This window comes from Aulostomus chinensis, chromosome 6 (genome assembly GCF_037954235.1).
Source record: "Aulostomus chinensis isolate RoL2024-O1b breed Wild chromosome 6, RoL_Achi_v1.0, whole genome shotgun sequence".
Taxonomy (NCBI): Eukaryota; Metazoa; Chordata; class Actinopteri; order Syngnathiformes; family Aulostomidae; genus Aulostomus; species Aulostomus chinensis.
The window spans coordinates 341,129-363,485 of record NC_141325.1 but is presented as its reverse complement, the minus strand read 5'-3'; the positions used below and the strand labels follow the sequence as shown (position 1 = coordinate 363,485).

Here is a 22,357-nt window from a genome sequence, read left to right as displayed (position 1 = left end):
GGAAATCTACATGAAGAAGACAAGCAGAAGAACAGCGGTTGCTGTTGTGGATGAGGTAGTCAGAAAATGAAGGAGTGTATCAGCAAGGAATTTGGGGCGAACGAGGGCTTCGTTCACGTGAGAGCTGAACTCACCTGAGGACCTGCGACGAATCCAACACGCCCTCTTCAGCTCCCGCTGCTCCGACATGGCGAGGGACGGTAGCTGTACTTTTACAGGTCTCTGCAGTCGTTTCACCGAGGCAGAACTCTTATACAAGATATCTGCAATACATCCAGACAGGTAGAACCAGGTCAAAGATCTCTAATCAAAATCCATGTCAAGATTTCTACAACCCGACGATAGACACCGACATAGGAATTATGATTATCCATGATTCCACTAGAGATAGCTACAACATAATTTTGACTTGTTGTAATTCCAGCTCAAGATATCTACAGTGTTATTCTGGTTAGGAAAAAGTCAAATTAAGATATCCTGAAATACAAATGCAGATATCTTGAATTAATGGTGTTTGGAGACATCTTTGACTGGAATTATGATGAGTCACAGTTAGCCTATGTTGTAGTTATCTCTACATGTAATGAAGGATTGACGTAATTCACTTGCAGGTATCTGCAGATGAATTATAACGATCCGTAATGACAAGCCCCGAACACATGAATGGGAAAAGTGACGTCATTTGTCCCAGTAAGGATGATGTTGTGATATCTGAAATGTTATTTTTGGAAAGGAAGAATTGAATTACGGATGTTTGAACACATGGCTGGGTTCCCCAACCCTGGCTCTTCATTGTTAAAGTGGCTGCGTGTTTATGGCCCCTGAACTGTTGCTCCTTCACTGAGTGTTCGGTTGGGTCAACAGGTCAAGGCAGGGTCATCGGGAGGTTTCCCGAATGGCGGTCAGCCTGGAACGTTTTTTTTTTTTAAACCCCAAACGCCGCGACAGCACTTGCACCCCCAGGCCCGGGACGCGGTATCCAGGCAGCCCCCCCCCCTGAACTGGTGTCCATGCCAGCGATGCACAGACAGCCTGTTACTGTGCCACCCAGAGTTCCTTGCTCAGAGTCCGGACCTGGTGGCCGTGCCGGGTTGGCAGCTCACAGGGCAGGACGACAGAGTCCTGAGGGTTGCTGCCCTCCGTTGACGCCCAAAGTCGCCTCAGTGGACCGGGTTGGTCCGCTGTGGGACAGATTGGACCATCGTTGCTGCGTCCGAACTGCCAAGTGCCAGCCAACAACCTCCTGCTACGTCCTACCGCTACGTCCTCCTCCTACAACCTAAACATGGTGGCACCATTCAGACACCCTTGAAGATTGGTGGTGAAGCACGACCTCTGCTGGCTGAGCACAGATACTGCAATGAGGTAGACAGCACCAACGAAAGCCCCACCTGCTGGCCTGACTGTGGTACTGCACTCCACTCTGAGCACCTTTCCCTCGTTCTCTATTATTAAGCACATGAACGCACCTTTAGTCAACAACAACTATAAATGTTGGTGTTCATAGGAATGGGAGACTGTTGGTGGCGCTAACTTGGCTTGAGGGTCCACAAGTTTTTAGGGGACGAAGAAGAAGTCCGCGGTGCATTGTGGGCCATAGGTTGCTCCGCAGGATGCACCTGAACCGACCTACAATGTGGGCGTGTTTAGGCTGGAATGTAGGTTGAGAAGTAGGTCGCTACTCGCGCCAGTTGTGGTTTGGGACACCCTCCGACCTGCTCTGAGACCTACCATCAGACCTGCTTGGCAGTTCGGACGCAGCACGTATTATTGTAAACCAGGAAGTTGCTTCCGCTACGCATGCGCTCCAGAAAGTTTACGGCCAAACTTAATGTGACGAAGGTCACGCGCGACTGTTAAGCGTAACGTCACTGGTTTACTTCACGTTTTTACCACAAAATAACGAGCTCGGTTTTCATGGTGACGGGTCAGCAGGTGGACGTTTATTTGGATCTTCTGTCACAACCCTGCCGGGCGGTGCTCATCCTGCTCACACGAAACAACATCCCGCACCGAGTCCACAGCATCGCCCTGAGGAAAGGTAAGCGGCTAAGCTACCGGCTACCTGTTTACTATTGACGTCAGAATCAGTCGTCAGTTCACCCGGATCCACGAAATTAACCTAGGAAGCTACCTGAGGAGCCTTAACTAGTTAATGGACAACCCTAACTAGTTATCTGACGAACCTCAACTAGTTACCCGATGACTCTCAACAGGTCAAGGCAGGGTCATCGGGAGGTTTTCCGAATGGCGGTCAGCCTGGAACGTTTTTTTTTGTAAAACCCCAAACGCTGCGACCGCACTCGCACCCACAGGCCCGGGACGCGATATCCAGGCAGCCCCCCCCCCCCCCGGAAACCTTAACTAGCTACCTAACAAGCCTTAAGTTGCTACACGACAAACCTTAATTGGTTACCTCATGACCCTAACTAGCTACCTGACAAGCCCTAACTATCTTCCTGATGATCCTTTACTAGCTACTGGACAACCCTAACTAGTTATCTGACGAACCTCAACTAGTTACCCGATGACCCTAAGAAGTGTCTTGACACCCCTAATTATCTACCTGACCAGCCTTAACTAGCTACCTGACCAGCCTTAACTAGCTACCTGACCAGCCTTAACTATCTACCTGACCAAACCTTAACTAGCTACCTGACCAGCCTTAACTAGCTACCTGACCAGCCTTAACTAGCTACCTGACCAGCCTTAACTATCTACCTGACAACCCCGTTGTATCTGTTAGTTTCAGAGCTGTCAGCCCAGGTCTGGAAACGTCTACGTGCCCGGAACAGAAGCCCTTCGACTGCCCTGCACCCCTGACACATGCAAGGGTGCAAAGTCCTGTTCAACGCTGCCTGCAGCTTTAATTTCCTTCTGAAACTGTGATGCAGTGATGTCACACAGGTCAAAGGGTCACATGTCAGACGTCCTCGTTTCCAGTGACTTGCCAGTCTAGTCCAGTGTTTCTCAAGCTTTGGGGCGCATCCCCCTAGGGGGGCCAAGTGACATGACAGTGGGGCATGTGGCCGCTCTGTGTGTGTGTGTGTGTGTTTTTTTTTTTTTTCTTGGGCGGCCGAAAATGTGGCAGGCAGAACTATGCGCAGCACACAAAAAAGGTTGCTTAGCAACCAGACATACAGACAGAGAGAGAGACGGAGAGAGAAGGTTTACAATTGGACAAATAGGTAATCAGGAAGAAAAGACAAGTGGGCAACAAATCAGACACAAATCAGATGAAGTCAGCAGGTGGTGATGATCAACCACGAAAACCTAAGCCATGAAAATATGACCGCTCCCTTGGCAGGAGATGAGAACCCTGTTGTTGTTGTTTTAAAAAGGTGGTTGCACATTTTGTTCCATCTTGAATTGAGAACCACAGTCCGAGGGAGCTGAAGTCATTTTCTTATCTGCTCGGCAGATTACTGAGATTAAATTTTAGTTTTTACAATAAAAGGTAAACTTGACCCATTTTTTGATAATTTTGTTGGGGTTTCGGGGGGCTGTACATTCTTCCTCTTACGAGGGGGGTGTGACAGAACAAGTTTGAGAACCACTGTTCTAGTTGATATGAGTTCATTTGGTGTTCTATTCCTGACTGACAAAATTTACTGGAACAGAACCAGACACATCAGCAAGTCACATCCTTGGTTCTGCTTGCTGCTGCAGGAGAACAGAGAAGTCCAGACTTCACCAAACTGAACCCCATGCAGAAGGTTCCGGTCCTGGTGGATCAGGGCTTCGTCCTAACAGAGAGGTACACACACACACACACACGCTACCACACGGGGTTTTAGCAAGCAGTCTCCCTTGGGCATCATATCGTTGGCTAAATGTTGTGTCGATGGGCCTTGACTGCACCAGTGTGCCAGAGGATGTCTCCCGTTGGACGTCTCCCGTAGTATACTATAGGACGTCTTATGTATTACACCATCGGACGTCTCTTGTAGGACGTGTCATAGTCCACCATTGGACGTCTCTTGTAGGACGTGTCATAGTCCACCATCGGACGTCTGTTGTAGGACGTGTCATAGTCCACCATCGGACGTCTGTTGTAGGACGTGTCATAGTCCACCATTGGACGTCTGTTGTAGGACGTGCGCCATAGTCCACCATCGGACGTCTGTTGTAGGACGTGTCATAGTCCACCATCGGACGTCTGTTGTAGGACGTGTCATAGTCCACCATCGGACGTCTGTTGTAGGACGTGTCATAGTCCACCATTGGACGTCTCTTGTAGGACGTGCGCCATAGTCCACCATTGGACGTCTCTTGTAGGACGTGTCATAGTCCACCATTGGACGTCTGTTGTAGGACGTGTCATAGTCCACCATCGGACGTCTGTTGTAGGACGTGTCATAGTCCACCATTGGACGTCTCTTGTAGGACGTGCGCCATAGTCCACCATTGGACGTCTCTTGTAGGACGTGTCATAGTCCACCATCGGACGTCTGTTGTAGGACGTGTCATAGTCCACCATCGGACGTCTGTTGTAGGACGTGTCATAGTCCACCATTGGACGTCTCTTGTAGGACGTGCGCCATAGTCCACCATTGGACGTCTGTTGTAGGACGTGTTATAGTCCACCATTGGACGTCTGTTGTAGGACGTGTCATAGTCCACCATTGGACGTCTGTTGTAGGACGTGTCATAGTCCACCATTGGACGTCTGTTGTAGGACGTGTCATAGTCCACCATTGGACGTCTGTTGTAGGACGTGTCATAGTCCACCATCGGACGTCTGTTGTAGGACGTGTCATAGTCCACCATCGGACGTCTGTTGTAGGACGTGTCATAGTCCACCATCGGACGTCTGTTGTAGGACGTGTCATAGTCCACCATCGGACGTCTGTTGTAGGACGTGTCATAGTCCACCATCGGACGTCTGTTGTAGGACGTGTCATAGTCCACCATCGGACGTCTCTTGTAGGACGTGCGCCATAGTCCACCATTGGACGTCTCTTGTAGGACGTGTCATAGTCCACCATTGGACGTCTGTTGTAGGACGTGTCATAGTCCACCATCGGACGTCTGTTGTAGGACGTGTCATAGTCCACCATTGGACGTCTCTTGTAGGACGTGCGCCATAGTCCACCATTGGACGTCTCTTGTAGGACGTGCGCCATAGTCCACCATTGGACGTCTCTTGTAGGACGTGTCATAGTCCACCATCGGACGTCTGTTGTAGGACGTGTCATAGTCCACCATTGGACGTCTCTTGTAGGACGTGCGCCATAGTCCACCATTGGACGTCTGTTGTAGGACGTGTTATAGTCCACCATTGGACGTCTGTTGTAGGACGTGTCATAGTCCACCATTGGACGTCTGTTGTAGGACGTGTCATAGTCCACCATTGGACGTCTCTTGTAGGACGTGCGCCATAGTCCACCATCGGACGTCTGTTGTAGGACGTGTCATAGTCCACCATTGGACGTCTCTTGTAGGACGTGCGCCATAGTCCACCATTGGACGTCTGTTGTAGGACGTGTTATAGTCCACCATCGGACGTCTGTTGTAGGACGTGTCATAGTCCACCATTGGACGTCTCTTGTAGGACGTGCGCCATAGTCCACCATTGGACGTCTCTTGTAGGACGTGTTATAGTCCACCATTGGACGTCTGTTGTAGGACGTGTCATAGTCCACCATTGGACGTCTGTTGTAGGACGTGTCATAGTCCACCATCGGACGTTTTTCATAGGGACGGTTGGGAGGAGCTCTGATGAATCTGTGGCAGCTGATTGCCCCACACCACTTTGGGTGAGGACACAGGTACAAACCTGATTGGTGGGCTGGCGAGGTGAATTCTCATGTGTGTGAAGGTAAACGGCCACCATAAATTAACTGTGTGTGTGTGTGTGTGTGTGCGCGCGCGCTTGCACAGTGATGCCATCCTCAAGTACCTTGCCACAAAGTATGACATGCCAGAACACTGGTATCCACGGCAACCAGAGAGACGAGCCAGGGTGGACGAGTATACAGCCTGGCACCACAGCAACATGCGACCGCACACCGCTAGAGTTTTCATTCTGGAGGTAACACGCACACTAATGCACACACACACCACCTACATGCGGGTGAGCACGTCACCCTTGACCCTCAAGTGACCTCTCTATCTCTGAAGATTGAAATGTCTCAGCAAGGGTATAGGTTGCGTCTTTCCCCACTTGTGACCAGGTCCATATACAAACCCGCATTGGCTGGCAGGGACGGAGGTGTCAAGCTGGACTGTATTGTGGTCTCCAGGGTTGTTGAGGGGCTTACATGAAGCCTCCGTTGATCAACAGACAGGTGACCTCCAGTGGAGGGGAGGGCACAGAGATGTCTGCAGCAACAGGGTCCTGGAACCGGGGGAAGTGGCCCACTCAGCGCTCCAGACTGGGTCAGGTGTTCAGACTGGTCTTAGGCACATCTCTGGTCCACACAAAGCAGCAAAGAAAAACTCGACACGCGCTGATTTTCTATCTAGATAGTTCAATATTGGTCCATCTGTTTGTCAAAACCTGTGTCTTGGTCTCAGGTTCTCCTCCCGGCCCAGTTCTCCTCTCAGGTGGATGAGGCGCGTTTGAATCGTGCTCTCTCGCAGCTCGGGGACACTCTGGACAAACTGGAGTCTATGTTTCTGCGAAGACAGCCCTTCCTTTGTGGCGATGACATCACTGTGGCTGACCTGCTCGCCATCTGTGAACTCATGCAGGTCAGAAGTCACGACAAGTGTCTTGGGTTTAAGTTTTGGTCTAGCAAGTTTTCAGCCCTGCCCCCCTTAGTTCCTTCAAGGCTTTTCTGAGAAGGCTAGGATCCATTGAGGCTAACAAGCTAATGCAGCTAACTCCACTCATTATTGACGTGTGTCTCCGCAGCCTCTCGCTGGCGGCAGAGACGTCCTGCAGCAGCATCCTCAGCTGCAGCACTGGAGGACTCGCGTCCAGTCGGCCCTTGGTGACTCCTTTCACCAGGCTCACGCTGTTGTGTATGCCGTCAGGGACCGCCGTAAAGCCAAGCTGTGATGTCATCACAAGGGACTGCCCCTCAGGAGTGATGTCACATAGAGGGGGCAGAGCCAAGGAGTATTTGGCTGCAGGAACCAATCAGCAGTGATGCAATCAGATGCCTTTAGCGTGAAGCAGATGGACGAGGTCACTGTCGAAGCACATCGCCACCGTAGCAACTAGAAGCCTCGCCTACTGACCAATCAGTTCACCTTGAACATGACATCAGTGCAGGTGCATCAGTAGCTGCACCACCAAATGTCCCACCACAGCCAATCAGCTCTCAGTGACCACGACTCCTATTCACTTCTGATCAAATAAAGAAATGTTCTGCATTTTGCCACAAACATTCGTCTCATGTTTTTATAATCAAAAATCAGTTTTTGCTCCTGGTTTTAGTCACGTTGGCAAAGTGGAGGACAAACCCTTTGTCCACTGTCCTACATGTCAATCAACTACAAAACTGTTCCAGTGGCGTCTGATGTGAGCATCAGATCTTTCCTCAGAACTAAACTGGTTGACCGTCACAGCTCAGTTGCAGTTGAATAAACTGAAAAATATTTTTAAAAAAAAACTTTAATAAAAAAAACAACAGTTTCAGGTTTGACCCATTATCTGAGGTGAGGAGGGTCTGTAGGGGGCGGGGCCTGTTTGGCCGGATGTCGGTACTCATCATCTCCTTCATCTCGCCTTCGTTTCCTGGCTGGCGCTGCCGGTGCTGCTGGCACTGCTTCCTGTGGGAATGGGGCGGAGTTATTCACATGACTTAACAGCTGGACCAGCCTGCTTGAGGGCCAAGCTGACACCGCCCACAGTCCACTGGTGGACAAACGGTATGTGGTTACCGTGGCAGCTGGAGTGTCATCAGCAGTGGCAGCAGGGAACATGAGTCTGTGAGCTGTCGCCAACATCTCGTTGTCCTACACACACAGATGGGCTGTTGGTCTCAAGCGTCAGCATCATCAGCAGCATCATCAGGTCACAGATGATGGCAGTTACCTGCATCCAGGTGTGCTGCAGAGCCTCCTCTATAGTCATCCTCTTACTGGGGTCCACAACCAGCAGCTTCCTCACCACATCCTTTGCTGCAACACACACACACACACACACACACACACACACACACACACACACTCATGTGGCGAGACCATCCACCTCCATGTGCACTCACACCTGCTACTACGATCCGTCCTGATGGGATCTGAGCACCTGCTGTAACACGCATCTCCACAGTGTCTCCTGTGACGGGAAGGGTCTTAACACCAGGTGTGACCAGGGCCTATGAGAGGGCGGAGTTCTTACCTTGACAGACAGCTCTGTCAGCCAACAGGTGTAACAAAACATCAAATGTTTAAAGCCTTCAGAAGAACAACTCCTGTAGCCTCAGAGACGACCCCAAGAGAGTTAGGAAGGAGAAGAAGAAGAGGAGAGGAAGGAAAGGAAGAAGAGGAGAGGAGGAAGAGGAGGAGAGGAAGAAGAGGAGAGGAGAGGAGGAAGAAGAGGAGAGGAGAGGAAGAAGGGGAGAGGAAGAAGAGGAGAGGAGAGGAAGAAGAGGAGAGGAAGAAGAGGAGAGGAAGGAAAGGAAGAAGAGGAGAGGAGGAAGAAGAGGAGAGGAGGAAGAAGAGGAGAGGAAGGAAAGGAAGAAGAGGAGAGGAAGGAAAGAAAGAAGAGAGGAGGAAGAGGAGGAGAGGAAGAAGAGGAGAGGAGAGGAGGAAGAAGAGGAGAGGAAGAAGAGGAGAGGAGAGGAAGAAGAGGAGAGGAAGAAGAGGAGAGGAAGGAAAGGAAGAAGAGGAGAGGAGGAAGAAGAGGAGAGGAAGGAAAGGAAGAAGAGGAGAGGAAGGAAAGGAAGAAGAGAGGAGGAAGAGGAGGAGAGGAAGAAGAGGAGAGGAGAGGAGGAAGAAGAGGAGAGGAAGAAGAGGAGAGGAGGAACAGGAGAGGAGAGGAAGAAGAGGAGAGGAAGGAGAGGAAGAAGAGGAGAGGAGGAAGAGGAGGAGAGGAAGAAGAGGAGAGGAGGAAGAGGAGGAAGAAGAGGAGAGGAAGAAGGGGAGAGGAAGAAGAGGAGAGGAGAGGAAGAAGAGCAGAGGAGAGGAAGAAGAGGAGAGGAAGAAGAGGAGAGGAGAGGAAGAAGAGGAGAGGAAGAAGGGGAGAGGAGGAAGAGGAGAGGAAGAGCATACCTTGGTCAGAGACATGTCTCCACTTGGAGTGAACCATGGTGAACTCTCCCCGGACAATCTGATCTGTAACTGACTGACGACCAAAGCTCTCGTGAAATGGAGGGTAACCGCCAAGACTTTTACACACACACACACACACACACACACACACACACACACACACACACACACGGTTAGTTTAAGGTGCTTCCTCAGTGTTTCACCATGTTGTCTTCCCCTTTCGATTGTGTCAGGAGCTGAAGCCACAGTGTCTGCATCAGAAAGTTCCAGGTAACACTGATGTCACTGGTCTGTCTGGTGGGCGTGGCCATCACAATATCAATGTAGTGTAGTGAGCCACAGAAGTCAGTCAGTTGTTTCTCTCAGGTCCAACAGGAACAAGCTCCTCCTCTGTGGTGTTGTTTGGCTGTTGGCTTTGGTGACACCTGCGACCCACAGCAGGAAATCCCCCCACTAATAGATGTCTTCTGGCTTCTCCCCCAAGTAACGGCCCTTGTATCGACTGACAACTGTACCACAGCGAGGGACACCTCTGTACAAGTATTTAAACATCAGTCAATCACTCCTCCAGGACTCCAGTGTAACGTCCAGTAACATAATGGTGAGACGAGAGGACACAGCGACCCTGATACCTGACATCGTGTACATCCAAGAGAGGACTGAGGAAATCAAACGTGGCTCTGAGCAGCAACAATGAGGAAACAGAGCAGAACAATGTGAAGGTGGAACGAAGGGGAGGAGCCCACCACACAAAGAGCAGCACTCCCAGGCTCCAGGCGTCCACCGCCAGGTTGTAGCCAGTGGTGGCAGCATGAGTGAAGACCTCAGGAGCCAGATAAGATGGCGTCCCACACAGAGTCCTCATCAGCACCGCCTCCTCCAGGATCCTGGACTGGTTGAAGTCAGTCACCTGTCTCTCTCACACACACACACACACACACACACACACACACACACACACAGTACTGAATAGACCTTCAGCTGTTCGGTTTATAAAAATAACCTTTTGTAACTTTTTTTTGAAAGAAACTGAGTTTTTTAATATAAATAAAAGGAATGAGTGCAAATGAAACTTTCATCAGTTAAAGATGCAAGAGACAACTACTTGATGAAAAATCATTGGGTAAAAAAAAAATTCATTCACATCCTGACGGACAGCTAAGCTAACAGTTTCTAGCGAAGAATAGCAGGAGTTCAAATTAGCAACTTTTGCCTCTGACAGGTTCATGTTGTTACTGTTAGTGTGTGACATCACTACAGTGATGAGATTGACCACACTGATAACCAGGAGACTAGATTTGTGTAGCAGGAGGGAGGGAGACACCTGCTGGCCAGAGGTGGAAATGTTCAAGCAGCATGCAGCTTTAATAAACCACACTAAGATATTTGACCTTGATGAGACAGACGTCATTCTGAGAGGACAGAAGAACATTCTCTGGTTTTAGGTCTCTGTGGATGATCCCGTTACTGTGGAGGTACTACACACACACACACACACACACACACACACACACACACACACACACACACACGCACGCACACAGAGTTACACTCAGGCTGAATGTAACCATGGCTAAAGTGGCAGCAGCAGACTCACCTTAACAGCACAAAGCATCTGATAGAAGTAAAGTTTGGCGACCGGCTCCTTGAGCTGCTGCTGAGATTTGACTCTGTGGAAGAGTTCACCACCCTCCATCCTGGCAGACAGGCAACACATCAACAGACAGCCCCGCCCCTCAGCCCCACCCCCTCTCACTAACTGCCTGAATTGAAGGAAGACGTAAGTTTGCATATCTGAAAGAATCAAGATGTGTCCAGATGCAATGGTACCACTATGTTATTGATTCTGATTGGGAGCTCAGGTTAACAACGAATCAATACAACAATGCTGCACATTGACCCTGGTCATGTCTCATCTGTCACATGACTCATGTGAACATAGCCCTTCATAAAATTCTTGAATGAAGACGGCAGCTAAGACGTTAACATTCCTGTTGGGCTAACAGGCTAACATCTGCATGATAGCACACAGACATCTGCAGGCTAACAAAAGCATGCTCACATTATGCGCAAACACAGACATCAGTATGTTAGCATCTGCATACTAACACACAGATATCAACATGCTAACAGATAGGCATCTGTATGCTAACACACAGACATCATCAGCATGCTAATATTAGTATGCTAGCATCAAACCAAGATCATGCTGGTTTAGCATGTTAGCATGCTCATATTAGCAGTAAAGACCTGCTGCTGCTAATGAACTAAAACATTTGCAGTGAGCCAAGGCCATCAATGACAATTCTGATCAAATATGAACAGAATATGATTCTAAAGAAGAAAATGGCTGAAGCATCACACCAGAGATGAGCAGCAATATGGCATCCAGACACCAAGGAACACTGCTCGTGGGTGTAAAACACTTTCTCAACTGAAGCGACGACGGACTACTAACAAGAGCATAGTATCTAGCCTCCAGCACATGACAAATCGTCAACTGAATTGTGGAAAAATGCTGGCAAGTTCACAGCAACCATGGTGGAAACTGTCATCCTCATCAGGAAGTAGAACCAAAGGTGGACAGAAAGCAGGACGGAGGACACGTGTAGAGGAAACTGCACGCTGAACTCACAACTCCAACACGATGAAGTAACTGTCATCTGTCTGGTAGAAGTCCTCCGTTTTAATGAGACAAGGCTGGACGAGGACAAGGAGACGGGAGACCAGGACAGGAAGTGAGTGGCTGGCATTAACACTCCACCATCATCTCATCAGTGATTTAACTCACATGGTCGATTCTCTGTAGAATCTCAATCTCTGTTTGAGCGTTCCGTGTCGCTGTCTATAATTGGACAAAAACACACATCATTTGACCAGAATCCAGGCTTATAATTGGTATGTCAGTCAGACTGATGAGTCACAGTTAAGCTGCGGTCTCATGGTCAGCCATGTTTGTAGTTTCTTGCTCAACGAGGAAATGAGGGAAGGAAGAAAGGATGAAGGATGGTAAAATGTGTCAGCCAATCAGAGCAGAGACTCACCCCTTCAGACTGAAAATTCTTCTTGTTAATTATTTTCACGGCAAACTTCCGGCATGTTGATCTCTCGAAGGCCAGTTTAACTTCTCCGCACACTCCTCTGGAAAACACACACACACACACACACACACACACACACACACACACACACACGGAGCAGCTGCTCTGGTGTTCGACAGCAAGTGATGTCACAGAGGTCAGAATCCAGCTGACTCACGTGCCAATGCGTCGAGTCAGCAGATATTTGTCCCGCAACTCTCTGGGTAGACTGGACTGGTCGTCAGAGATCAAGTCGATGAAGACGAAGACTGCAGATGGATGGAGACATGCAAGGTCACATGACTGCAGCAGAGACGTGGTTGGTCCACTGGCTACATTAGGAAGCTTTTATCAACATAAACATGAACATTATAACATTTCACACAACAGACAAAACAGTGATTCATAAAAATGACACACCAATCCTGCCAAATGGTCCTTGTACTGAGGTGTGTGTGTGTGTGTGTGTGTGTCTAAGTAAAATTTATTTACAAAGGCGCATTTAAACCCAGCTTCTATTGACCGCAGGGCCGTACATGGTGCAAAACAGAAGAAGAGCACAAGCACCTCTGCATCGACAGTCTGTTCACACATCGCAGTCGCTTGGAAGAGACAGCACATGAAGGCATAAAAACAACCACCTGTCATAAAAGGGGAGGGAAGGCCAGGGAGACGAGGTGTGTTTTGAGCCTAGATTTAAAGCAGGTGATGGAGGGAGCTTCCCAACAGGAAGGTGGCAGCTCGTTCCAAAGGCGTGGCGTCACCCCTCTGTTTGAGCCTGGTGCCTGGTTACATGCAGGACACCCCTGCTACCTGATCAGAGGGACCTGGGAGCAGCGTGGTGGTGGATGAGCTCTGTAATCGAGGGTGGGGCCATTAGTAAAATTTTAAAATGTTTTCCTAGGGGGAATGGGCAGCCAGTGGAGGGATGCTAAGATGGGAGTCATCTGATCCTGCTCTCTGGAGCCAGCTGGCTGAATCTGGACCAGCTGAAGGTGGGAAAGGAGTGCCTGGGGGAGTCCCAGATAAAGAGAGTTACAGTAATCCAGCTGTGATGGAATGAAAGCCTGGATTACTTCTTCCAGATCTTGAACTGGTGTATGAGATTTCATCTTAGCAATGACTCACAGTTGGTAAAAGCTTCTCTTGACTACCGCAGCAATTCGCTTGTCAAAGCAAAAATCTGAGTCAAAGATGACACCCAGGTTTCTGGTGTGTGATTTGATGCAGGGGCTGAGAAAACCTGGGTTGGGCATGAGTGGGGCTTTGGATTTGGAAGAGCCAAAGATAATGACTTCCGTTTTTTCATTGTTAAGTTGGAGGAAGGCAATCAGGGAGGTCTGGAGTGAGTCTGCAGATCTGAGTGGAAGGCATAAAATCGTCAACTGAATTGTGGAAAAACGCTGGCAAGTTCACAGCAACCATGGTGGAAACTGTCATCCTCATCAGGAAGTAGAACCAAAGGTGGACAGAAAGCAGGACGGAGGACACGTGTAGAGGAAACTGCACGCTGAACTCACAACTCCAACACGGTGAAGTAACTGTCATCTGTCTGGTAGAAGTCCTCCGTTTTTATGAGACAAGGCTGGACGAGGACAAGGAGACGGGAGACCAGATGTATAAAAGTGAAATGACTCATTGTACTTTCTGATTATTTTACCTCGAGGGAGCATGTATAGGCAGAAGAGGAGTGGGCCTAAGATAGATCTCTGGGGGACCCCACAGGATACAGGAGCAGCAGATGAGCTGCATTATGTGTCAGCCCAGGTTCAGTTCTTATAGGAGGAGGGACATGGCCACGGGTCTCCCACCAGAGGGCCGGACTAGAGCCCCCCAACCCCCCCCACCCCAGGTCACAGTTTGGAGCCCAGTTGACCAGCCCCCCATTTCAGTCCAGGGAGGACTGGGGGACCAGAATCTCACTGGCAGGTATAGGAGTTGGGTGGATGGGAGGGGTTACATCCAGTTGCCTCCACCCCTGTAGGAGGGACAGCCGCTGCTGGCACTGGCCCACAGTGATGGTTTGATGTTGGTCCCTTATCAACTGATGGTTCTCTTCGTCCTTCAGTATCTGGACATTTGCTAAATGCCTCCCAGGTCCTTAGTGTTTTCAGGACTGGTGCAGCTGTGGGAGCACCAGACCTGCTTCCCAAGGAACCACGCCAACCAAGTCCAAGGGAATGTCAACATTTGCTGGACGGAAGCAAAGAACAGTTTCTGTCTCGTCCCTGTCAAACTTACTGAAGCAGACAGACGTTGAGTCAACCCAGACGGGGTCAGGGTCAGGGTGTCAGCCTGATAATCTCAGGATAAGTTACAATACTGTGAATCACTTTACAACATCAGTCAAAAAAATGACTATCAGATAGGATTTCTGAAACTTTCAGCTCTAAATGAAAATTATATTTTATCAGCTGAACATTTCAGAGATGAAGAATTGATAACCAACTCCTGCCCACTTCCTAGTCTTGTGTACAGGTCAGAACCATCAGCACCTTACAAAACAGAGTTTCTTTCAAAGTATAAGTACTTCGGTGATACTGAAGTGAAGTGGTACGTTCCGACCTTTGTTGCGTTGCTCCGACAGCGCCACCACAGCGTTGTTGACCAGAGGGATCTTCCTGTCTTTGCCGATGAGAATCCCGTCAACAAACGTTCCATTATTACTGAAGTCCTCGATAAAGACCTCACGACCCTCCTGGGAGAGAGAAGCAGCCCATCACTCAGAGGTCAAAGGTCAGCCAGCTTGACAAACACTCAACAATAAAAATAGCAGTGTTACTCTGCAGATGCGAAAGTGTTTTTTGCTGTAAATCCTGAAGCGTTTGGACCCCTTTGGATCATTCGGGTCCCCAAGCACATAGTGACACCCAGAGTCTCGTCCAAACAGGTACTCGTCCTCGATACAGTCTGTAAACAAACAAACAATGAACAAACAGGTGCTTCCTACAATTCCCATGGTGCATTTAGACCTGCAGCTTTGCTGTGCAAACAGTGACCTGAAGCTGAAAGTGGAGGAGTTTGGTAACCATGGCGACGTACTTTAATTGTTTCATGTTTAACAGCATGACTGATTGTTTGGTTGAAAAAAACTAAAAGAAAACTACATTTCCCAGCAGTGTCACTGGTTTACTGGTCACCAAACTTGCAGGCAGCTCCTTCAGCTACTCAGTGTGACACAACATGTCATCAACTTCCTGAGCAAATCAGGAGCTGCATCTCACGACTGCGCCATGGTAGCAGCCACAACCAGAAATGCTGTGACTTAACCCACCATCACATTCCTATCATGACCCCCCCCCCCTCCTGGTGGAAGGACCACTTGCCAAGGGCCCTGAAGCCACGGGTCATGGGCAGTAGGCGGGCCCAGGGCTGAGGCTCTGGCTCCTCGGGTACGGATGGCAGGGTGACGGGCAGCGTGTCTACGCTGCTCAGGGTCCCCGAGCCGCTGGAGGACTGGCTGCCTGACGTCGGCCCGCTGGATGAACTGGAACCTGGCTGAGACTGAGACTTGGACTGGGACGGGGACTGGACCTGGGATGGAGACTGGGTGGATTGGGACTGAGAGGCAGGCTGGGATGAGGACTGCCCCCCCTCACTAAAAACCTCCTCAGACATTGTTGAACAACTGCAGGGGAAAGAGACGAGATGAGAGGGGAACCAACAGCTCCTGGAACTGAGAACTTTGTGGAAACCGTCAATAATGTTTGAGTAGAAACAGTTCGGGTCCAACGGAACCACTAACACTGACCAGCTGCTCCGGCAGGAGCTGAAATCACGACACGGTGAATCAAACGTTGGTGGAGGCAGTTCAGAACGTGCCGGAGCAGCAGCCCGACGCGGATCCACAGGGCCAGAACCCTGACCCAGCGGCCGGCCAACACGAGGAAGCAGAACTGAACGACCCAGCTTTACTATAGTAATCACATCCGGTCCGTTATCAGACCGGAGTCGCTCCCCGGGTCAGACAGCCGAACTCACCTGACGGGATCAAGGTCCAACCGCGCATGCGGAGCCCGCTTTAGCCGGGATCCTGCAGGAAATGAACGTTCAGACACCGCGTCGTTCTCCTTCGTCACGTGACAGTCCCAGTCAATGAGAAGTGAGGAGGTCGGTCACGTGAGGCGGCAGCAGTTCGCCGCGCTTCCGGGTTCGTTTACGTCGTAGGAGACGAGCACCGAGGACCGAAACACACCTGCCCCTCGTCTACCTACGTGACGTCATGATGTCCAAACAGCGGAGTTCCAAAACGCTGGTCAGTGCAGCTGGTGAGTTGGGCCATCATCACAGGTTCGGAACCACTGGTGAGTTGGGCCATCATCACAGGTTCGGAACCACTGTGAGTTGGGCCATCATCACAGGTTCGGAACCACTGGTGAGTTGGGCCATCATCACAGGTTCGGAACCACTTCCTCACGGCTCGCGCTTGGCCTCCAGCTGCTCGTCTTGCTGTTTTCAATCTTCAGCTTTTCTCATTTCTTTTTTATAAGTCGATCATCATCGGAGCCGTGGCGCCTGCGTCAGGATACCATCAACGTAGATTTGACTGATTTAATTGTCATAAAAGGGCCATAGTGATTCTGAAATATTGACATCATGATGGTGATTTGGACAAAGTGGGAACGTTGCTATGGCAATGATCCAAAAGTTTTTGCCAGGCTGGATGACTACAGGAAGTTGGAGGTGTGAGGAGCTCATAGCTGATTGGCTCTCGTGATGAGAGTCCTGGTCAAAGATGGATCAAAGGTTCTGATAGGTACGATTATATGAGCAGGTCCTCAGGTCTCAGATGAAAAGTATCAGGTGTCAGGAAGAAGAGGCACTCTCTCTGTTTCTGTCCACTATGGCTTGACCTCGATGGAAAAGGTCACGGGGTCAAGAAAAGGTAAACAGGAGAATTTAAGACGTAGGAAGAGAAGACGGCGGCGAGCTGAGAGAACCTGCGACACTCATTAACCAACGTCATGGAGCAGTGGCCATGTTGCTGACGTGCGTCTGCCTCATGGAACTACAATCTCCTGTACGTGGACTACAGAACGTCCCTCTTAGTTCACCTCGTCGCTAAAGTTTCGGTCCCCATTTATACAGTGGTTAGTTAAGTTTTTGATCAAGAAAAGCAGAACTTGTTTGGAGTCCTCTGTCCTTGGTACTTCTTGTTTTCTTAAAATAATCTGAAAAAGTTGTGAATCGAATTGTTTGTGAAAAAAATCAGAGGTTTTATTTTCCGGCCATGAGGCCCAGACCTGTTGTCAACTCTCCTGGGGAAAGTCTGCTCCACCTGGAGCTGCAGGAGAGGAGACCATGGTGGTTCTGCTGAATGGGAATGAAGAGGAGCTGTCTCACCTGCGGCCCGAGGACGTCCTGCTGCGACGACTCAACCTGCTTTATTTGTCCTCACATGAAGGTGCAGAGGCTGAGGAGCTGAACCCCTTCTCCTTCAGAGAGTTCCTCCGCTGGAAGAACCAGGATCCGGAACAGGAACAGGACCAGGACCAGGACCAGGACCTGGACCTGGAGCAGACACACTGGGGGGTGAGTATGTGTAACACGGCATTCTTTGTGTGTGTGTGTGTGTGTGTGTGTGTGTGTGTGTGTGTGTGTGTGCACGCAGGTCAACAGCTCTCTGACATTTGACTTTGAGCTCAGGATCAGTTACCGTGTCAGTCGTTGTTCGACAGGTGACATCATCATGAGATAAGATAACCTGTATTTGTGCCTCGGGGGGGAAACGTCCCTGGTACAGCAGCAGAAGAAGAACAGAGCAATAAATGGAAGAAACTACAATAAACAACCAAACTACAAACAAGTACAATAAATACTAGCAGCACAAGAGTTGGCTATTACACAGTACAGTTTTAAGTATTGCACTCTAAGATTGTCCAGGGTCTGGTAGGGGGGTCACTGGGACCAGTGCTTGTCCTGTCAGACAGCCTCAGGTAGGAGGGACCTGTGGAACCTCTCCTCCAGACTTAGGGTGGAGGAGCCTGTCACTGCAGGAGCTCTCCAGGGCTGTCAGGGTGGTGTTGATGGGGTGGGAGTCAGTGCTCAACAGAGAGGACAGCTCAGCCATCACCCCCCCCGCCCCCCACCACCACCACCACCACGTCCACTGGTCCAGGGGGCACCCCAGGACAGAGCTGGCCTTCTTAACCAGTTTGTCCAGTCTCCTCTTGCCTGCAGCCGCTATGCTGCTGCCCAGCACACCACCCCTACAAGATGGCCGACACCACCACCGTATCATAGAAGGTCCTCAGGAGTGCCCCCCCCCCCCCACTTCAAAAGACCTCAGCCTCCTGAGCAGGTAGAGTCTGACCCTTCCTGTAGACGGCCCGGTGTCGTCTGACCAGTCCAGTTTGTTGTTCAGGTGAACACCCAGGTACCTATAAGATGTCACCATCTCCGTCTCCATTACCTGGATCTTCACCGGTGTCGGGTGGGGCTGCGTCTGCCTGTGGAAGTCCACCTTGAGCTCCTTGGTTTTCCCCACGTTGATCTGGAGGTGGTTCCTCACGCACCAGTCTGAGTCCTGGGTCCTGGGTCCTGGGTCAGTTCTCTGTACTCTCTGTGGTCCTCATCTGTGATGAGGACCACAACTGCAGAGTCGTCAGAGAACTTCTGCAGGTGACAGGTGGGTGTGGTGGGAGAAGTCTGCAGTGTGAAGAGGAACGGAGCCAGGACCGCTCCCTGCGGGGCCCCCGTGCTGCAGATGACCGTGTCTGAAACACAGTCCCTGGACCTCACATACTGACGGCGATTTGTGAGGTAGTCCAGTATCCAGGATGTGAGGTGGTGGTCCAGTCCTGTATGCTCCAGCTTGTCCCTCAGGAGCCCCGGCTGAATGGTACTGAAAGCACTGGAGAAGTCAAAAACCTGATTCTCACAGTGCTCCCGGGCTTCTCCAGGTGAGAGAGGGCTGGATGGAGGAGGAAGATCACGGCGTCATCCACCCCAATGCCACGCTGGTAGGCGAACTGCAGTGGGTCCTTGGATGAGCCCACCAGGGGGCGGAGATGTCCGAGGACTGGCCTCTCCAGGGTCTACATCAGGTGGGGTGTAAGTGCCACTGGTCTGTAGCTGCTGTGGTCCTTGGGGTGCAGTGTCTTGGGCACAGCTGTGGCACTCTCCGCAGCTTCAGGCTCAGGTTGAACATGGGCTCAGTTATCCCACAGCTGGTCTGCACAGGACTTCATGACATTACCTGCATCTTTTTCTCTGTCCAAACAGGAGGAAGAGGGGGACGGATGGCGGTGGAGCTTCCAGTCAGGCATGGACAGCAGGCCTTCAGTCCCCACAGATCAGGAGGAGAGCAGGTCGGCAGGCCACTGCCCCTTTAATGGCTCAGTCACAGAGGTTCCTCGGGGCAGGTTCACACCGGAAAACCACGAGGGGGACGACGAGCGCGGGGGAGGTGCTGAAATGTCAACACATGGATCAGTGACTTCCTGTAGGCAGAGCCAGATACAACAGGTAACACATGTATGCACACATGGTTGGTTTCTGGAGCAGGAATCACCATTTTCACCGATCACCAGCAGCAGTCCAACAACGCCTGGGTGTGATTTTCAGCTACAGCAGGAGAACGAATCATTGAGGAAAACCATCAGAGACCTTCAGAAGAAATCAGACACCAACAAACACAGGTGAGGACCCGCCAATCACACGTCGGCATCCCCCAGGGGGCAGCAGCTTGACAATACTTGTCCTCAAAAACCTCCATCATCAATCACCAGCAGCAGTCCAACAACGTGTGTGTGTGTAGGGTAGTGGAACTGTCAGACGAGCTGCTCCGGAGGCGGCGGCGGGAGGAGAAGGAGGCGCAGGACCTGGAGAGCATGGTTCACTCTGTGGAGAAGAACCTGGCTCTGATGACGGTGCTCTCTCTCTCTCTCTCTCTCTCTCTCTCACACACTTCATCATCTGTCATATCCTAATGTAAACATTGTCACTATCAGCGGTGACATTGCCACGCCAACCATGTCGGCGTCTGTTAATTCAGTAAAATGCAAGGAGGTGGATTTGTTAACGGCACATAACGGGAGTCTCGATGGTGGACACACGTCTGATCGCCGCCAGATTCTGACGAACTCCTCTGGCGGCCCTGTGGACGAGCAGCTTCAGGCTGAACGTGTTTCCTATGAACGTGTGTGTGTCTGTGTGTTTCCTATGAACGTGTGTGTGTCTGTGTGTTTCCTTTGAACGTGTGTGTGTCTGTGTGAACGTGTTTCCAATGAGGTCACTTCCTGTTCACTGCGTTTCCTCAGAAACGAGCACTGAAGGCAGAGAGCAGTGTCTCCAGACTGAGAGCAGAGCTGCAGCAGCTGCAGGTGACACACCTTTCTTTAGGATAAACTTCTACCTTATGGGGACCCGTAGTCCTTGTGGGGACCAGAGTTCTTGCTTCAAGGACACCTGTGTGTGTGTGTGTGTGTCTTTCAGATGCAGGTTGAGTCTCTGCAGCTGGAAAACAATCGGTTAAAGTCATCTGAGTCTGACATCATCATGACAATGAAGCAAAATGCTCAGATGGCATCTGAGTACCTGAGCAAGACTGCAAGCCACGCCCACTCCTCCATCCGGTCAGTAGCTACACATCATGTCTCTTTGTGGGCGGGGCTTTGTTCCCCCCCCCAAGGCCAATATGCTAACAATGATAATGTTCAACCCAAATGGGATAAATCAACGAGCTAGGATGTGACTGCCAGCAACGTTGTTGTGTTCAGTTGTCAATGTGTCGTTTTCTTCTTTCCAATGAAGAATCATTCATCCTGTTATTGCTGACACGTTTTATTGAAGCTAACGGGAGTTCACCTGCGTGCGTGTTTTCAGGCTGCTGTTAGATGATGCCGAAACGCTGCGGTTGGCGTCTCAGCTCCTGCGCTGCATTGATAAAATGTCAGAGCTGAAGTCATGATGAGTTGAGAGGACCTCGGATGGAGTACATGGTTGCCATGGAAACAGCTTGTGAGGGTCCTTGTGGACCAGGATGGACATTGAAGTCTCACTTGAGACACATGAGCTCTGATGCTTGTCGTTGTGACTGAAGAACATCAGAGGAACGGGAGAACGTTGTGTTGTTTGATTTGTGCTTTTAATAAAATGGGCAGAAGAACAAAGCGTTTGAGTGAATGTCAGCGTTCCTGCTGCTGCTGTTTTCAGGGGGTTCCAGATGTGGTGATGGTCATAATAAACTTCAGTAATGAGTGTTGGAGTGGCTATGAGCATGTGGAGGCGGAGCCAATACTCAGGTAAGAGGCTGATGATGTCACATCATGCCTGTGTTGATAAAGAACAAGACAACCGGTCAAAGCCGACTGTGAGAGAGACACACCTGCCGCGCCTCTAGCCAGCATGGAGGGTGTGGCACCCGTTGCTGGAGGCTGACCTCTGACCTCAGGAAGGAAAACAGAAGCTCACAATCGAAATGTTTACATTTGAGATGTTTCATTCAGTGAACAATTAAATGATCTGGTCACATGTTCACCGCACAACTACCTGCTGGAAACACAAATGTGTAAAATTCAGAGGTTCATGGGTTTTATGGAGACTGGACCCACCTGAAGACTCAGGTCCTGCACATGACCTGTTCTGTCTTTGGTGGGGCCCAACCTGAGGTCCCCATCCTGCAGAGAGACTAGCAGGTGCAGATGGACGGTCCTGACCAGAGTCTCACACACCTCAACACACACAAAACATGGCAACAAGGTTTTGTTTGTTTGTTGTTTGCTACATAAGAATGGACAGTGTGTGTGTGTGTGTGTGTGTGTGGGGGGGGGGGGGGGGCTGAGTGAACCCTGTCTGCTCTGCATCCTGCTGCACCACAGGTGCTATGGGTTTGCGTGCTCTGCTCAATCACCAGCAGTGATGTCACAGGTAGGGATGAGACTTTGATGAAGTCAATGATGTCATTCATAGCTTCAAGTCTCCTACGGGGGTCCGTTTCACAAAGCAGGTCCAACAAACTGAGTCTGATCCTGAACTCTTGAGTTTCCGTTTCCAGAACAGCTGATTTGAGTCAGTTTAATTAGTTTCACCTGGAGTCAAGCGTGTGCACCACAACTGTAAAAAGTCAATGGGGCTCTGATTCAGTGAGTCTCCATGGCAACAGGAAGGAGGAG

At 50.3% G+C, this 22,357-nt stretch overlaps 3 protein-coding genes across 9 annotated transcripts; 2 read left to right on the top strand and 1 right to left on the bottom strand.

Annotated features, from left to right (window-relative positions):
* Positions 1-1,571: 1,571 nt before the first annotated feature.
* On the top strand, positions 1,572-7,327 carry gstt2 (glutathione S-transferase theta 2). Its single transcript, XM_086205576.1, has 5 exons — positions 1,572-2,041; positions 3,670-3,757; positions 5,884-6,034; positions 6,520-6,696; positions 6,860-7,327. The coding sequence occupies exons 1-5, from the start codon at positions 1,918-1,920 to the stop codon at positions 7,004-7,006; spliced, it is 687 nt and encodes a 228-aa protein (XP_086061702.1). The 5' UTR covers positions 1,572-1,917; the 3' UTR covers positions 7,007-7,327.
* Positions 7,264-17,599, bottom strand: chek2 (checkpoint kinase 2). Of its 6 annotated transcripts, none has more exons than XM_086205570.1 (15): positions 16,224-17,208; positions 15,569-15,870; positions 15,025-15,152; positions 14,808-14,940; positions 12,421-12,511; positions 12,207-12,303; positions 11,954-12,007; positions 11,798-11,862; positions 10,760-10,859; positions 10,554-10,640; positions 9,909-10,072; positions 9,163-9,278; positions 7,988-8,073; positions 7,834-7,908; positions 7,264-7,722 (listed from the first exon to the last, which is right to left on the bottom strand). In XM_086205570.1, exons 2-15 carry the CDS (start codon positions 15,858-15,860, stop codon positions 7,600-7,602), a joined length of 1,611 nt encoding a protein of 536 aa, XP_086061696.1. In that variant the 5' UTR covers positions 15,861-15,870; positions 16,224-17,208; the 3' UTR covers positions 7,264-7,599. The 6 variants fall into 6 exon arrangements, 5 of the variants coding, with proteins under 5 accessions (XP_086061696.1, XP_086061699.1, XP_086061694.1 ...); XR_015116321.1 differs by lacking the exon at positions 7,264-7,722 and adding an exon at positions 8,198-8,267 and having other exon boundaries at positions 7,859-7,908; positions 16,224-17,210; XM_086205573.1 differs by lacking the exons at positions 7,264-7,722; positions 7,834-7,908; positions 7,988-8,073 and adding an exon at positions 8,081-8,267 and having other exon boundaries at positions 16,224-17,210.
* On the top strand, positions 16,293-21,346 carry entr1 (endosome associated trafficking regulator 1). Of its 2 annotated transcripts, none has more exons than XM_086205574.1 (8): positions 16,293-16,510; positions 17,647-17,774; positions 19,467-19,709; positions 19,809-19,882; positions 20,002-20,113; positions 20,504-20,566; positions 20,679-20,818; positions 21,069-21,346. In XM_086205574.1, exons 1-8 carry the CDS (start codon positions 16,465-16,467, stop codon positions 21,151-21,153), a joined length of 891 nt encoding a protein of 296 aa, XP_086061700.1. In that variant the 5' UTR covers positions 16,293-16,464; the 3' UTR covers positions 21,154-21,346. The 2 variants fall into 2 exon arrangements, with proteins under 2 accessions (XP_086061700.1, XP_086061701.1); XM_086205575.1 differs by lacking the exon at positions 16,293-16,510 and adding an exon at positions 16,649-16,998.
* Positions 21,347-22,357: the final 1,011 nt, after the last annotated feature.

Bases quoted from the DNA above. Each gene is read 5' to 3' on its own strand.
- gstt2 (XM_086205576.1), top strand. From the start codon at position 1,918: ATGGTGACGGGTCAGCAGGTGGACGTTTATTTGGATCTTCTGTCACAA. The intron at 2,042-3,669 runs GTAAGCGGCTAA...TTGCTGCTGCAG, and splicing joins CAGCATCGCCCTGAGGAAAG to GAGAACAGAGAAGTCCAGAC. The intron at 6,035-6,519 runs GTAACACGCACA...TCTTGGTCTCAG, and splicing joins CTAGAGTTTTCATTCTGGAG to GTTCTCCTCCCGGCCCAGTT.
- entr1 (XM_086205574.1), top strand. From the start codon at position 16,465: ATGATGTCCAAACAGCGGAGTTCCAAAACGCTGGTCAGTGCAGCTG. The intron at 16,511-17,646 runs GTGAGTTGGGCC...CCTCACATGAAG, and splicing joins AACGCTGGTCAGTGCAGCTG to GTGCAGAGGCTGAGGAGCTG. The intron at 19,710-19,808 runs GTAACACATGTA...TGTGATTTTCAG, and splicing joins GGCAGAGCCAGATACAACAG to CTACAGCAGGAGAACGAATC.
- chek2 (XM_086205568.1), bottom strand. From the start codon at position 15,860: ATGTCTGAGGAGGTTTTTAGTGAGGGGGGGCAGTCCTCATCCCAGCCT. The intron at 10,860-11,797 runs GTGAGTTCAGCG...CCTGTCTGCCAG, and splicing joins TACTTCATCGTGTTGGAGTT to GATGGAGGGTGGTGAACTCT. The intron at 10,073-10,553 runs GTCAAATATCTT...TGAGAGAGACAG, and splicing joins ATGACGTCTGTCTCATCAAG to GTGACTGACTTCAACCAGTC.